Source organism: Brachyistius frenatus, unplaced genomic scaffold (genome assembly GCF_029030835.1).
Source record: "Brachyistius frenatus isolate BFR_SWC_R1_liver_20210118 unplaced genomic scaffold, ASM2903083v1 Contig_11, whole genome shotgun sequence".
Classification (NCBI taxonomy): domain Eukaryota; kingdom Metazoa; phylum Chordata; class Actinopteri; family Embiotocidae; genus Brachyistius; species Brachyistius frenatus.
The window spans coordinates 3,646,088-3,662,154 of NW_027210610.1; the positions used below are offsets into that span (position 1 = coordinate 3,646,088).

Below are 16,067 nucleotides of genomic sequence, written 5' to 3' on the forward strand. Positions count from 1 at the left end.
AGACAGTGACACTGACAGAAGGAGTATGACCCTCAAAAGAACAAAATAAAAAATTTACTTTATTAATCCCTGAGGGGAAATGTTTTCGCTACAGCAGCATGCAGAAGCAATAGATAGTAACAGAACAATAGAAAAGCAATAAAATAGCAGTAAAATAGCAGTAAAAACTATAAATATAAAATATATATTATATATATAATATATAAGAAATATAAGAAAGCCTAAAAAATAGAAGAAAACTTAAAAAATAGAAGATATTACAAATGTGTTACAAGGGTTTGGTTTTACATCTAAACCACAAACATCCCTCAAAGATAAGACGTCAATGTTTAAATTGACACTTTGGTTGCTTCTTTTTTTGTTTTGTTTTTAGCACAAAGTGTATGAAGAAGAAATGCACATCGGGCTCAACAACGGCAGCCACTGGCTTGAGTGAAAACTTCTCACCTGGCATATGAGCCAAAACATTTTCTGGCTTCACTTTTAGCCTTGTGCAAGCCCACTGCACTCAACTCAACTACAACCATCATTGTGCTACATTTATATTAAATTTTGATCAAACAGAGTGAAACAGAAGAACTTGTTAGCGCTGAACTGTTTTATGGAGCTAAAACGTGAAGCAGCAACATTGTCATTAAGATAACAACCAATGCGAGCTCAGCTGCAAGCTTGGTTGAATTTGCAGAGATTGTGCTGCGACACACAAAGCTGCCATCTTGGTCAGCGCCATTAGCAGTGAATGTTACAAAGCTAAACTTCGCCTCCGCCACTTGATCTACCATCCAGGTCTGGAATTCAGACACTCGGGCGTAGACCTCAGGGAAGCCAGCCTGGGCACAAGGTACTCCAAAACTGGTAATGCCAGCCTGGATCCACAATGCGCCTTGTTTGCATTGCAAAGGGCCGCCGGAGTCCCCCTGGAAAAGACAAGCCATAACACAAATAGTTGTAATGAAGGATCTAAGTGTTTCAACTGTATGTAAAATATATTAGTAAGTCACGTAAGGAAACACTTCAAAAGTAGTCCAAACTGCTGCTTAAAATATTAGGCTACAAAAACGTGGTATTGCTTTCACCTGACATGCTCCTTTATTCTCTTGTCCCGCACAAATCATATTGTCAGTGATGTTTGCTTCTTTGTTTGGGAGGTAATTGCACTCGCACTGCTTGTTTCCAATGACGGGGATCTGGACCTCTTGTAGTGCAGAAGAAGCTGGCAAAGGCTCTGTGGAGGAGAGAATATAAGATCAGTTTCCTGTCATGCAGGTTCAGTAATTCAGTAAAAGTATTTATGAGCTAACAGATTTCTGTCTTACAAAATGACATGCATCATGCAAGCAGATGTTGTTGTTTTTTTCATTTATCTGACATTTGGCTGGTCCACCACTTTGGTCCAGAGTCTTCACACTGAACACTCAGTCTCGAGTGAGTGAATTTGATGATCTCCAGAATTTTAGCAGCACCATGAAGCTGACATGGTTTTTAGAGAAATGTCTCAACAACTATCTAATGGATTGTGATGTAATTTGCTCCAGACATTCATGCTTTAACAGGACATTCATTCACGCAAATTCCCATTAGCCTCAGCAGTAGCCTACTTAATTAATATTGGCATGCTAACGTGCTGACAAGTATGAGCCTCCACTTTTAAAAAGGTTTTATGATAAACTGAAGCTATAGGGAACAGTTAGGAAAATATGTGACAAAGGAGATGGAGTGGGGCTAGCTGGACCACCTTAAAGATCAGTCACCTTAAGTAAGCCTGATCAGTGTTCCAACAGGCACCAGGTGTAGCTTGTTAATGCTCCTCTATATATGCTGTGTACCAGGCAAACCCTCAAGATGAAAGGACACTGCCCTTCATCCATGTGGTCACCACACTGCATGGGTTGTATGAAATTAATTAAAAACAAAAAAAAAGGGTGAATTCTTGTTTCTGCCCCAAGTGAGAGTGGATTTAACTCACTTAATGACAGACTGTTTTTTTTTTTACCTCAGTTTTATCTTGAAATATTTTGTTGCTTCACTTGTTTTTAATGTAGAAAATGTGCCTATATTCCACCTCTCCCCATCCTAACACTTGTGTCTGCCTTGTAGGCCAGAACTTTATCTGTGCAGGGGGCGGAGGGGGTCGTGGACCTGATCAACCCAGGGCCTATGCAGAGAAGCCATTCCTTCCTTTGCATGGTTGTGCATTGTTTGCACCTCACACTTGAGGTAGGTGTGTGTGTATGCGTGATATTTCACAAACCTTTTGCATAGGTGTGAGTGCAACCCTCCATCCTGACTAGTGGTGTTGGGTTTGTTTGTTTTTTAAATTTGTGTATATTAGTAAACCTAATTGTTAACCTTGGCAACTGTTAGCTCCGCTGTTCTCTTTCATGTTGTACGGGGTGAAATGTCTGAAATGGTTAATGGTACGACCTGAGGGGCTACTCACTGTCCCTTCCAAGTCTGCCCCAGCCGGTGGCCCAGCAGAGGGTGGAGTTGTAGAACAGGCTGGAGTTACTCGCCAGGCAGACAGGCCGGATGTAGTCGGTGAAAGTGACGGGGCTGCTGAGCTTCATCAGGGCAATGTCGTTGTTGAAAAGTGTGTCATTGTAGTTGGGATGGACAATGACCTTGGACAGGGTGCACTTCACCTCATTAACATTAGGGCCTGCCTGAGTCTCTCTGCCCAGGTAGACAGTCCATGCACTGGTTGAGTTTCTGTATTTTTTTTTTTTTATATATAAAAAAAAAAACAACATGATGCAATGTGATGAGGGTGGTTTATGTTTGTTGAATCAGTGTAGTATCAATTAGTTTAACTTATTGGGATGAAGTTGCCAACAGGTTGCCTGAAATTAAATATTTGGATGTTTACGGTGTGTATGTGGGTGTGAAAGCTGTCAGCAGGGAGTCCTTAGTTTGATTCCCATCTGACTCGATCTTTGTCATTCGCCTGCTCTCTTTCCACATATTTCTTGTCCGTCTCTATTGTGAGAGTCGGATAATATTTTTTGGAAAAAAGAGAAACCAGTGCACCACTCTTGTGCAGTATACTCTTGTTTTTCCCCCAAACACGGAGGAAGAGTGAGACACAAAATAAAACCTGAGCTGACCCAAACTGTACACTGTTTGGTGGAGTCAGACTTAAATTGCCAAAAGTCTGTGCAAAGCTTGGCACAAGCCTAGCTGGATCGGTCAAGAAATACAGCAAATATTTGTTCAGGCAGTCAACTCTGACACAACAGCACTCATTGATTTTAGTTGCACTGTCCTTACATTTCAGTACCAAGGAAGTGCCACCGTTTTTGTCTTTCCACTTCCTGTCTACAGAGTACGGATGTTCCGTGTTGTGTAGCTTTACATCTTCTGCATGTGAATACCTTGCATCTATACATTTTAGAAAATATCTGACCAGTTTTGTAACAAAACGTAAAGTGTGGAAGACTGAGAGCTAGAATGAAAGGAAGAGTTTCTACTACAGCAGTCTGAACAATATCCAGCAGTATTTACAAAGCACCACTGATTAGATTAGTTATCCAGCAATGCACCAGGATCAGTTGGTCACATTACTGTTATAGTAGTCACGGTGACTGGTCTGAATGTGGTGGTATTTTAATTTCATTCCGTGTATTGCAACATGATATGGCATTATGTGTGCTGATGCAAAATATATTTTTGTAAAATATATTTTTTGCATCCAGCCCTGTAACAGGCAGGCCAAGCAAATAGTGGAAAGTTTCTACTTGGATACCATTGTTAGAGCATCTATGTAGTCTTTTTAGTAGTGTGGCTGCTGATTATATTATTTAGGAGGCTTTAGCTTCTCTGTCATCGGTTTAATGTTATGCATCTTACCCTTATTTTTTAGCCTTTTGTGTATTTGGACTCTATATGTTAACTTTCTTCTTTTCATTGTAATCTGACAGTCCATAGACATGACAGTCATACTTTAATGAACATTTCCAGGAGAAAAATTAAACATCTCTCTGGTTCAGGGGTCTCTTTTTGAGTTGAGGAAGGATAGTAACCGGTATGGGAGCTTTCTGGGTTTCAAAACCCCAGTAAGATTTCTAATGTTTGAGCGAGAAATGTAGGAAATGGAATGAGATCTGAGGAGTATGTCTTACGTTACAATGCAGTGGGCTGCAGTGAGTACCCACTGGTCACTGATGAGGGTCCCTCCACAGATGTGAGCGCCAATGGCAGTGAGGTGTATGCTGACCTGCCAGGGCCACGATCCAGCTATGGTGTTCTCGCCACCTACGATCCTTGTGTTCAGAGGTGCCACTCCACAGTCTGACAGAGCAGAGACAACTGTGTGTAAGTATGCAGCGTAGTTATTCCGACACGCATGCAAAACTACAAATGTTTCATCATAGTTGTTCATGTTCAGTAGATCATCTGAGTATGCACATCATTAAGAGCATTGACATGGCTGTAGGGATTGTATAAAATGATACTGCTTACCCTGAGCCTTCGATCCTGTCGGAATAAGAGATGAAAGAGTTACTGGCATCTGTATCCTTTGGGATATTCTTACCACACGGGTTAAATAGTGTAGCAGATGTGTAACTGCAGCCATAAGGTAGCACCACTGTCCCAGCTTCCTCTGACTGTACAGTACATCATATACAGCATATCACATTCATATTTTATTTTGTAACATCATTTTTAAAGCACTGCACATCTACTATTATATTGTTTGGTAAAATAGTTTATAGTTAATAACAGAAGTTAAACCGATTTAATGCAGGGCATCTGTATTTACATTAACATTTATATTTATGTCATCAATAAATCAATCTCCATGTTTTAATATTACATATGATTTGTTTAGAGTCATGTAAGAGTTGAATGATTAAACCAAACAAACACAAACCTCTTTAAACCAGCTGAAGCCAACAGCACCTACTTGACAACAAACCTCTCAGTGGTTTAAGAATTCATTATTACCTCCAATGTAAAACATATCAATTAATAGTTCTGTGTAGGAAAATGGCACCACAGTAAATGACCATGAAGTAGAATATAAAAAGTCTGTAATTCTATTAACAAAAACTACTAAATAAGCTTCAAAAGAGGACATTTAGGTTGTAGTAATGTAAATACAATAATGGTAATAAAAGCTCACCTTGCCCAATGAGGACGGTGCACATCAAGAGTATACACACAGCCCAGGCTGCCATACTGCACATCACTAAAGTTTTGCCTTCAATAAACAGAGACGGTCTTTAACATACAGCTTTTTCCCCATGTTAATCTGCAGGAAGTAACGTGCACTATTTTTGTAGAACAACCACTCCCAACTCAAACCTGTTTCTCTCCATATCTGCACATAAAGGAATGTTTTCATAATAACTCAGCTGTTGCATTCAGTTATGAGCAAGCACGCATACTATACACAGTGTCTTTTGTCTGTGATGTTTGATTTGGTTTCTGGAAAGTTCTGTTTTCTTTCTAATGTTCCACAATAACATTACAAAAATGTATAATTAATTATTAACGCATAAGCATCGTTTTAGTGTTGCAGCTGATAAAGGTGCAGTAGCTGACTTTTACCTTTTTAATGTCTTTTTTGGTGTCAAATGTTTGGCCACATTTGACACCAAAAAAGACATTAAAGGCATCAAGTTTTCAGGTTGTCTGTCTGTCCCATGCTCATGGATGTGATATCTCGGAAAGATCACGGGATTTTTTTTTTTAAACTCACAAACGTTCACTCCAGCTTAAGGATACACTAATCAGATTTGAGGTATTTTTAAAGGTAAAAGACTTCACAAAACACATTTGTGACCATAACTCAAGAATTAATTTGCTAGTTATGACCATTTTTCACACAAATGTCTTGTAGGATAAAAATGATGAAGTGATGACATTTTGTATCCAAAAGGTCAAAGGTCAACTTCACAGACATTTTAATGTTCTGCATAAATACTTTTCTGGCCATTATTTAACAGGAACATAAATGGAGATTGGACAAAATTTCACATTTGGTCAGACACTGAACTGGTGACGCTTATCTTGGGTGTTCACCTTGAAACTGTGCTGATTGTATAGATCTTCTATTGGATTGATGACGTATGTGAAGCATCTATAGCAACATCCATATTTGAAGCATTGTGTCCTGTCAGGGCTGCAGCTTTGTTAAATCAAAATCTGATTTATTGGACGAATTCCTTCAAAATCTTTACTCCATGACTCTGGTCAGAAATGGTTGTAAACTGCAACTTGACAGGTTTGTAAAGGAATACTACTGCCATGCCATAATTGTAGCTTTTATTTATTTTTTTCTTTATAAAGAAGATTGCACTATTCACAATCTCAGATTTTTCTTTTTTTTAAAGGAGTAGGCTGACATTTTTTTTTTATTATTAATTTCCCTTTCTTGCTAAAAATTAAAATCTGCCCTCCAGCAACAGTAAGGAAATCAGCACAAAAGATTTTGCTGATGTCATTTGAGTTAAAGAATCTAGACCATGAACTCAACCTCACAATAGTCAAGTAACCTCATTCCTTCAATCAGCTGGTGTGACTCCCATCAAACACACAGGTACCTCGTTTTCTCTGAACCTCTTGATTCACTCAATCTTTCAGCCTGATGAAAGCAACGAGAGTGTCAGACAAAGAAAGAAGAGAAAACACAATGTTCAATCAGAAAGAGCCGTATGTGAGCACAGGTACCGAAGGCAAACAAGGACAGGGAACACATAAATCATTTTCTTTTTAGGTCACTTTTATTTCCAGCTGAAGTGACAAAGCAGAAAGGTAACAAGAGACAATACTTCACCTTGGTGACACAGACAACCTGCAAATCAATACAGAAATGAACCCTGACTGAAGTGTGTTAAGATCAATGAAAGTGCAAGGTCAAACAATTTAAACGGGTAATTAGGTTGATGAATATTCAGAGGGGGATGAAACAGAAAACACATTTTCTTTCAGACATTGAGAACTTATTCTGGCTAAACATTAACTATATCAGAGGCACCAATCATAGCAGGAAGGGACTGAAGACACAGAACACAGAGAGAGAAAAGAGAAGCTCTTTTTCTCTGCAAAATGTAACGCCACACTAACTTTTCCCCGGATAGAAAAGAGTTGTAGTCTCGCCTGAGTGTTTGCCCACATAAGCTCAGTGGGATTACTCTCTCTGTTTGTTCATGGCAACACTGCACCAATGTAAAGTAGCCCCAAAACCTTGGCCACAGGCCTGTCTGAATTTTAAGTGACCAGTGCCCCCACTTGTGTGTCCCTGAACATCTCCCTCTTTTTTCCTCGCTCACCCTTCTTACTCTGTTACACTTCAAGGCTCGCTTATTTAAGAGGATATACACATATCAAGGGCCTCCTTTCACTCCTGTGAGGCCCAGCAACAATATTTCTTGTCTCCCAAATGGCAGGACAAACACGCCCACTGTCACCTCATGGCTCTATATAAGACGGGATAACGACCTGATGATAAGAACTTGGTCTCAAGACTAGCCTAGCCATGCAGTGTAAAGTCCTCGTCCATGTTGTGCTCCTGACTCTCATAAACAATGGTGAGTATTGTGTCGTTACACTCACTGCGTTGATGTTTCTCTAACAAATGACTCGGTTTGAATCGAACATATTGATAGTGAGCTCAGATTGAACTCTTGAAGCAGCGATGCTTGTCAGTTAAAACTCTAGAAACTAATTGTTAGTTTGTCTAGATCTTGTAGTGGTTTACCAGGCGAGCGTTAAAGTACAGATAGCACATGTTGATCATACATTTTAGAGGTAACATGCACCTGACATTTACTTTGTTGATTCATGGTAAGACAGGGCTATATGACAACATGTAAGTGAAACATTAGTGATTTGTTTCTTTCTTTTTTATATATATAAAATTGATTGTGCTGTTGCTTTTTCTCCTGCTTTAAAGATATTGTGACCAATGATGCAAATCAATGAATGGGACTGCTCACTGCTAATATTGGATTTATATGATTTTTGCATCTTTGTTATAGAGTTCTGTAATTTGTGATTCAGTCAAAACTGCACATTATTATTATTATTCAGTTATTATAAAAAAATGTCTTAAAATTGAATTTCTTGAAAATTTGAAGTGTTAACACACACACACACACACACACACACACACACACACACACACACACACACACACACACACACACACACAATGACATATAACACATAATATTGAACTATAAAATTGAACGTAGAGATTTTAGTCTCGTCATCCCCCCTAAGAATGTTCACATGCACTGAGAATAATGATTATGGTTTTTGCTCAAAGCTGTGAAAAAGGTAAAATGATACTTTATGTATAGTTTGACATTCTTCTCTGTGTATGAAATGATGATCATTACCATGGAAACAAGCAATGAAAAATATCCTGTAACTGAGATGACATTTTTTCAACAAAATTTTAATAACTTAGGCTCAAATGCTCTGCTCTGATCTGAGTGTTTTGAATAACTTTAAACAGTCTAAATTATTGATCTATATTAAATGTAGCATTATAAATAACTTTTTAAATGGACTAGTGTGATATTAGCCCTTGAGCTAGTTTTGACTCTGTATTTGTATTGTCAAAAATAGACGTCTACTAAACTTTAGTCATATCTATTCACCCTCATTCTTGTCCTTGTCAGCCTTCTATGATCCATCACACTTCACATGAAGTGCAACATAAACACTTCACACCAAAGAAAGTTTTCCACTGCTCGGTGCTATACCTGCGAACAAGTATTTATTGTAGTAGTTACTAATTAAGCTGGATTAGTTGGTCGGACCTGTTGGAAAGGCTTTATGTTTACGCTGATTCATGCAGGTATACTGAGATTACTTATTTACTATTAGGCATCAAAAGAAAAAAATTGGATTTCATGAAACTCAAATCTCTGACTGACTATTCCTTCTCACTGCTCATTCAGGGTTATGAAGTGTCAGGTTAACAAAAAATAAACGGGACTGGTGGATTTTTTTTTTTTTTTGTTCAACCTGGGACAGACGTTTACTTTCCCTTTACTCTTGTGGTGATCTAACAATATTCATTATAACATTAATGTCATCAAAAACAGGAGAATGACTTCAGGGGAGCTTTGGTCACTTTGATTAAACAGTGTCAACAGGTTGAGCAGTGTGTGTCTGTTGTGTGTTATATTTTGTTTAATTCTGTGAAAATGAGGAACATTGTGATGGTTTTTTTTTTCTTTTTAAGGATGGAATGGCTTCAAGTTTTGCACAATAGATGTTGGTTTCACTCAGGTCATGACACTTCTTCAAAATGTGTTTCATTGAAAACATTTAGTAAACTTAAATATAAACATTTAGCTGTTCTTTGTATTGAGAGAGCTGTATTTTCAAAAGAAACTAGTTTAAGGTCAAACCTAACCAAATAGAAAAAAAGGTACATTTCACCAGAAATCTCACACTCTGTTCACGCACACTCTTCAGTCATTGTATAGAGATTCATGTTTCAGTAAGGAGCATCGATAAGTGCTGTTCAGTGATGGCTCTTTAATGTCTCTCCATCTAAACTTTCTCTTCCTGTTTTCAGTGTCTTCCAGTGAAATTCAGGCCAGCCCAAATACAAATGCGACCCTTCCCTGCAATGTGACTCTCCCTGCATCAGTAACAGATGCGTCTTCAATCAATGTCACATGGATAAGTAACAGCACTGTTGTCGCCTCATTTGGAAAAGCAGCGCCGCAAATAAAGGAGGGATTCAGCTGGAACACCACAGATTTCTCCAGTGGGGACTTTTCTCTGACCATCCTCAAAGCCAGTCTCGGCCTGCAGGGGGTGTACAAATGCACAGTCGGCTACCAGTCCACAACTCTGCACTCCAGTAATGTTACATTCAGTATCCTGGGTACGCCTTTGTTTACATCCTGTAGTCTGATTTGTGCTTCATTTGAACCTAAAATACAAAAAAACAAACCTGGACTTTTTTTTGTCCTTTTTGTTTTTTTTCCCTTTTCTAGCCTCCCCCACACTTTCAATTCCACAGCAGTGGGTGGTGTTAGAAACAGAGAACCAGCTTAAATGCCGTGCAGATGGTTTCTACCCTCCTCCTGTCTCTTTCTCCTGGACCAGAGATGGGCAAGTGATTCAGTCTCCCTACCAGGTTGAAGGTGAACTGACTCCAGATGGGTTCTACTCAGCTGTGGGCAACCTGACAGTCTACCCCTCCCGCGAGCACCAGAATATGACCTTTGGCTGCAAAGTGTCCCACAGTGGCAGCGATCAGGAGCTGGACTTCCAACTCAACATCACCTGTGAGTGACTCAAAGGGGGCCCTGTTCACACCTGGCATTAACATGTGTCTCAAGTGTGCACTTGTGATCGGATCTCACTGTCCCACTTTATATGTAAAGAAACACTCATGTAAATAAAGACATAAATAAGACTAGAGGAGTCACAGCAACAGCCAGTTTACAAAATAAAACATCCCTGCTCAATCATGCCTCCTTTTAATGTTTCATCCATTAGAAATCGATCGCATATGGCACGTCACAGTTCTTTGCACATTTGCATATTCAAAAGTGACTTCAGTGCCTAATCACATTATTTTTTTCATGTAAAACCACCGCTGTCATTATAGTACAAACTGTGACATATTTGGGGTTTTTATGTACTACAAAGCCTTTATGAGGCTAAAGGTTATAATTATTTCCTGAATGTCCTCCTCAGATCTGCCATCTATCAGACTGTCTGTCGTGCCGTCGAGCTCCAGAAACACTCCTCTCACTCTCTACTGTGACCTGGAGAGTTTCTACCCTGAAGATGTGTCTGTGTCTTGGTTTCAAAATGAGACAGCCCTCCCAGAGCCCCCCGTCACCGAGCAGAACCCAGATGGGACCTATAGAACCAGACGTTATTACACGTTAAGCCCCGAGCAGAGGGGGCAAGGTGGGAAGGTGGAGTGTGCAGTAAACCAGCCCGCGGTAGTGATTCCTGTCAGTGGCTCGGCATATCTGGAAAAAGTGGATCCTCAGGGTACGGTTTTAATGTGATTGTCAGACCGAAAATATTACAACAATGTAAATCATCCAAGGAATTTAAAAAAAAATTTAAACAAAAATTAAAAAAATTAGATGACTGCAGAAAGGCTGCTTAATAGGCATAAATTGTGTACAAAGTGCAACTTTTGAAGGCAATTTGACTTATTTTGCATCCTGTTCTGTTTTTTTTTTCCTGTTTTTAATGCTCAGTCACTGTCATGTGTTCATTCTTTCTTTCAATTAATTTCCTCCTTCTGCTTCCTTGTAGATGAGGCTCTGGTGTTGAATAAATCAGCCAAAGCATCCGTGGCTATGATGTGCATTTCTATAGTGCTGGTCTTCCTGCTTTGTTTCGGCTTTTCCTGGAGGAGAAGAGATGGTGAGTCTGAACCTGGTGTTGCAGCCATTCATATGAGGCAAAGTCTATTTGTGACCCTCATCCCTAGTTTACAATAAATATGAAAATGGGAAAAAAGCCGAAAATAAATCATCCTGACCAACATGTTATACCAGCAAATCCGCAGATAATTTAAACATATGCACGTAAAGATGCATTATTTTACTTTTAAACCATCATCAGTTACATATCTTCTTTTTTTTTACATGTCCTTTTTCTCACCAACTCTTTTTATTCCCTCTGTCTCACCTCACTCAGAGAAAAAGAAGTCCCTCAGTGTGTCAGGGATCATCCTCCCTCCACGTGTGATAGTAGGTCAGAAGGGCAGGGTGTCAGTGAGCATCGAAGGCAGGCGGGTGGACCGAGTCCAGACTGCATGGTTTCTCAATGACACTCCCATCTCTGACACCTCACTAACAGGTACAAGAGCTTATATGCTAATTGTTTACCTCTTAAACCCCACTGACCTGTGTCAGTCACTATAAACTCAAGCTGTGCTGCAAAATAGTGTTGAAACGCACAGATTTTAAATTGTAGTGGCAGTCAAAGTTTGCAAAGCTGTCACATATGCCACGCTGGGTTTTGGGGAAACACATTTTTCCTGTGACTATTACCCTGGTGTAAAAGGGGAAACCACAGAACAAACTGATTCAGAATATGAATGATTTGTCAGACAGTGAGAAAAATGAGGATTTTCCAACCTTAAAGGAACAGTTAAACATATGTATTGCACAGGCATACGAGTGATGTCTCTCAAATGAAAATGTTGAACTATTCTTTTATAGTACATTTTATAGTATATAGTGCCTATATGTTTCTGGGTTAATAAACAGAAGAAATAGGAAATGAAATGTTTAGATTTACATATATAATTAAGATAATACATTAGTGAACAATTATCTTTTGTTTGTGTTGCAACAACTTCTCAAACACACCCTGTTTTCTCTGTAACACTTTCCACTGCTAACAATTTATAAACTTACGCAACAGGAACTTCCAAAACTAATTTTAACTGCCTCTATAACACTCTAACCACCATCCATCTACCCTACGGTTTAACGCTCACCTCACCAGCATCAGAGAAAGGGCCTCTGCTGTCCTCCAGAGGCGAGATGGGTTACTACAAGCTGCACACTCAAGGGCCGCTCCATTCATCTGGAAATGGCACTCAGCAGCTGATCTCCTCGCTCACCTTCATCCCCCAGATTTCGATCCACAAGGGTGCAGTGTTTAAGTGTCAGGTGTCCTACGCAGGCAAGGACAAGATCGTGGAGGAGAGGGTGTCAGAGAAGTTTACTATTCTGTGTAAGGCTTTTTCCCCCTCTTATTTACTTTGCATCAAGGCTGCATATTTTTCATAATTTCTACAAAAGAAACTTTTTGGGTTGTCCCTCAGCTGCTCCAGAGGTATCAGAAATACAACTGGCCGAGACACAAAATGACTCGGGTAAGGAAACAGGTTATTCTTTAATTGTATTCCAATGCATTTTACACATTCCTAATTGGAAAAGGCTACATCTTTTCACTTCCTGTCTTCCAGATGTGATCAGCCTGACAGTCCGAGCATCACATTTCCATCCAGATGTTATCACCTTCCGCTGGTTCTGCCAGGGCGGTGAGCTCAGCCCTGTGGCCTCCCAGGCCTCGTCCTCTCCTCGGCCAAACGCTGAGGGATTCTTTTCAGCCTTCAGCCAGTGTAAACTTCCCCGGAGTGAACTGGAGAAGGGAGCCACTAAAGTGTGGGTCAGTGTCCACCACATTGCCCTGAGGCAACCGGTCACCTGCGAGACCAGAGGTAAGAATGACATTACAATAAAGGCTGTACTGTTTGTTGAGAAGTCAAAGATTAAATATCCTATTTATCCCAACCAGGCTTCATCAAGATGCCATGTGTGTCCGAAATCGTCCGCTCCACCCATTCTTCTGATCAGACTTCAACTCTGGGATGTGAAATCACAGAATTCTTCCCTCCAAACATAACAGTCACTTGGCTGAAGCTCAGAGAGGGACAGGAGGATGACAGAGAGGACGAGGTGATAGAGGGAGGAGAGGTGTGGGGCCCCATACAGACTCATACCAGACTGTACAGGGCGACAGCCACTCTGAAGAGACGGGCAACAAACGAGGAGAAAAAGGACAAAAGAGGAGGGATTATTTGTAGAGTGGAGCACTCTTCTCTCCACGAGCCTATTGAGAGACACTGGAGAAATGCTGACATCGGTATGAATTATTATGGACACTTTGACTTTTATATTATTATATTTCTTCACTCACTTTCTGTCTGTATTCCTCCTCCTCAGTTGCTCCGTCAATTCCTCCGTCGATCTCAGTGTGTTGGAGCAGTGAAGGCGTCGGCGTGTTCTCCCTCCTGCTGAAGGGAGGTCACCCGAAGGCCGAATTACTCTGGGCGGCAGGAGGATACACTCTGTCACCGCTGGTATCCAGTGAGACAGAGGAGATAGGAGATGACGGACAGAGGGAGCTGAGGAGTGTGTGCGCCCTGGAGATGTCTACAAGCGTGCCAAGTCCGACAAGCAAACAGCCAGAGAGACGGAAGAATGGACATGCAATAAGTACTTGACCCACATGTCTTCATTTTTAGATCAACAGCAAGTTCAGGAGACCCGTTCATAGTTACCTTCTGTGTGGAACAGAAGGTAACTATGAACGGGTCTCCTGAACTTGCGAAAATATAGTCAGTCGTTGGCTAGTGGATAGCCAACTCTCAGTTTCTTTCGTTGGTTTTTCAAAAGAAACTGAACACAATCAAGTGTTAAGAAATATCTTAGTGACATTTTGGAGAAACTAAACATGTTGGCGCTTAAACCACAAAAAAAAATCGGAATATCCTGACATCTCCTGAGTTTTAATTTTTACGATTCTTTTGTTGTTCTGTCTCTTGCAACACTCCTGATTTTTATTGTCTGTGAAGACTCTCGCTCATCCAGCTCCTTGTCTATCTAACGGTTATCAGAAGTCTACTGGACTTGCTTGAAGTCCCTGAGACATTAGACCTGTCTAAAGAAGTCCTTTTTGAATGAGTAGTGAAACCTCTTCAGGAATCTCAAGCAAGTCCAGTTGCCATTGAATAATCCTACTTTTTATAGCAAAGCACAATAATTAATTGTTGGAATATTTCCTTACATTTTCAAGGAAGTGGAGGTTTCAATTCCATCATTACTTAAACTTTCTCCACCTACAATCTGCTTGAAATTTTCAGGCAGGCAAACATGATCTACAGTTGTAGCTTTGAAATATAATTTGCCTTGTGTGGAAACTCGGTTCATATCCTTAGCAGTGTACCTGTGTGCAAATGAGTTGTTGTACACTCCACTCTGTGGCCTCTCTGATGCATCTTGGTGGAGGAACCAGATTCAAATAACCTTGTGCAAACTGTCTCGTGCAGTGTTGCTATTTTCTCTGCCATGAAATGTAAAGGTTTTGTTTTTATTTCTGCGTTACTATGTGAATATTTGGGCTGGTTTACCTTTTTGCCCGTGTCACTTCACAGAAACAAAAGCAGCAGTCACAGACCCTGATGCTGAGGGGATAGAGTACATCGATGAGAAAGTGGACGGAGAGAATAACAACATCGGCAGGGACGAGGACACGCTGTCAGAGCTGGACGAGGACAGTGACAAAGAAAGAGAGGGCGACCCGGGCGCGCTGCACATCAACAGAGTCAACCTGAAGAGGGGTCCCAGAGAAAACGAGAGGACGCGTTTGAGAGTGTGTGTGGAGATCGCACACCCTGCACTCCAGCTTCCCGTTTATCGAACTTGGACAGGTAAGACAAAGAAAAACATTGTTCTAACAGGAAACATCTAACTTGCCTCTTAAATGTCATTTTTCTACATACACGCATGTTACATATTTACAAAATGTACATCATGAAACATCCTGACAGAGGCCAAGAAATTGTATTGGTTGAGTGACATTTTACTAACTGTCATGTTGTTGCATAGGAACAAAATAAATCTTCACGCAAAAGGAAGTTTGTTCCAGGTAAGTTCTCAGATTTTATCTCATGTCCTCTCTTTCAGAGCCCAATGAGGAAAATGTATCTTCTGCATGAAGTCCCTGCAGGACATCTTCTCTATTCCATATATCTCACATAATGCATCTCATATTTATCTCTATAGTACATTTAAACTAGTCCTCATGTTTTTAGCATACCCAACTGTATCCGATGTGATCAAGAAGTGAGGTTTTACTTGCAACATTTGTCGTCTATATTTATACTTATTATATCATCTGTCATCTTTTACTTTTTCTTTCAACTCTAAGATTTTTTTTTTTTTTTTTTTTTATAAATGCTCATATTTTTGTACAAATAATTTTACAATAATAATCCACTTGGGTGGATTTTTTTTTTTTTTTTCTAAATCTGCTTGGTGAAATAAAAACTATATAATTTTGTTGGCGATGTTTCTTTGTTTTATGAAAATGAGCCAACAGCCAAAGTTACTGCAGTTCTCATGTTTCTGAGTATTGTTTATGAAACGGTTATCAGTTGTTGGTCAACACTGCATCTAAAATAACTTCTCATTTCCAAACACACTTCTGGTTGTTGTTTTTTTTTAAATTATTGCACTCCGACCACAGGAAAGTCACTGTCCTGAGCAGAGGAGGTGCTGCAAGGTTGAACTGAATAAGATGTTCTTTTGTTTGCACCTTTCTTTTCT

The 16,067-nt window shown here is 40.0% G+C and overlaps 2 protein-coding genes across 3 annotated transcripts; one reads left to right on the top strand and one right to left on the bottom strand.

Annotated features, from left to right (window-relative positions):
• Positions 1-599: 599 nt before the first annotated feature.
• Positions 600-5,186, bottom strand: LOC138616977 (chymotrypsin-like protease CTRL-1). Its single transcript, XM_069691605.1, has 6 exons — positions 5,123-5,186; positions 4,459-4,473; positions 4,119-4,287; positions 2,441-2,709; positions 1,077-1,225; positions 600-917 (listed from the first exon to the last, which is right to left on the bottom strand). Exons 1-6 carry the CDS (start codon positions 5,184-5,186, stop codon positions 600-602), a joined length of 984 nt encoding a protein of 327 aa, XP_069547706.1.
• LOC138616976 (uncharacterized) lies at positions 1,220-15,800 on the top strand. 2 transcript variants are annotated; one of them, XM_069691603.1, is made up of 15 exons: positions 1,220-2,217; positions 4,179-4,309; positions 7,392-7,532; positions 9,539-9,853; positions 9,966-10,259; positions 10,675-10,980; positions 11,254-11,364; positions 11,641-11,802; positions 12,373-12,687; positions 12,779-12,829; positions 12,923-13,177; positions 13,255-13,602; positions 13,683-13,955; positions 14,894-15,169; positions 15,426-15,800. In XM_069691603.1, exons 3-15 carry the CDS (start codon positions 7,481-7,483, stop codon positions 15,455-15,457), a joined length of 2,790 nt encoding a protein of 929 aa, XP_069547704.1. In that variant the 5' UTR covers positions 1,220-2,217; positions 4,179-4,309; positions 7,392-7,480; the 3' UTR covers positions 15,458-15,800. The 2 variants fall into 2 exon arrangements, with proteins under 2 accessions (XP_069547704.1, XP_069547705.1); XM_069691604.1 differs by lacking the exon at positions 1,220-2,217 and having other exon boundaries at positions 4,222-4,309; positions 12,457-12,687.
• Positions 15,801-16,067: the final 267 nt, after the last annotated feature.

Coding starts and splice junctions, on each gene's coding strand:
- LOC138616976 (XM_069691603.1), top strand. CDS start 7,481: ATGCAGTGTAAAGTCCTCGTCCATGTTGTGCTCCTGACTCTCATAAAC. Junction 11,365..11,640: donor TTCCTGGAGGAGAAGAGATG/GTGAGTCTGAAC, acceptor CACCTCACTCAG/AGAAAAAGAAGTCCCTCAGT. Junction 12,688..12,778: donor AGAGAAGTTTACTATTCTGT/GTAAGGCTTTTT, acceptor GTTGTCCCTCAG/CTGCTCCAGAGGTATCAGAA.
- LOC138616977 (XM_069691605.1), bottom strand. CDS start 5,186: ATGTGCAGTATGGCAGCCTGGGCTGTGTGTATACTCTTGATGTGCACC. Junction 2,710..4,118: donor GCAGCCCACTGCATTGTAAC/GTAAGACATACT, acceptor AAAAAAATACAG/AAACTCAACCAGTGCATGGA. Junction 918..1,076: donor AGAATAAAGGAGCATGTCAG/GTGAAAGCAATA, acceptor TGTCTTTTCCAG/GGGGACTCCGGCGGCCCTTT.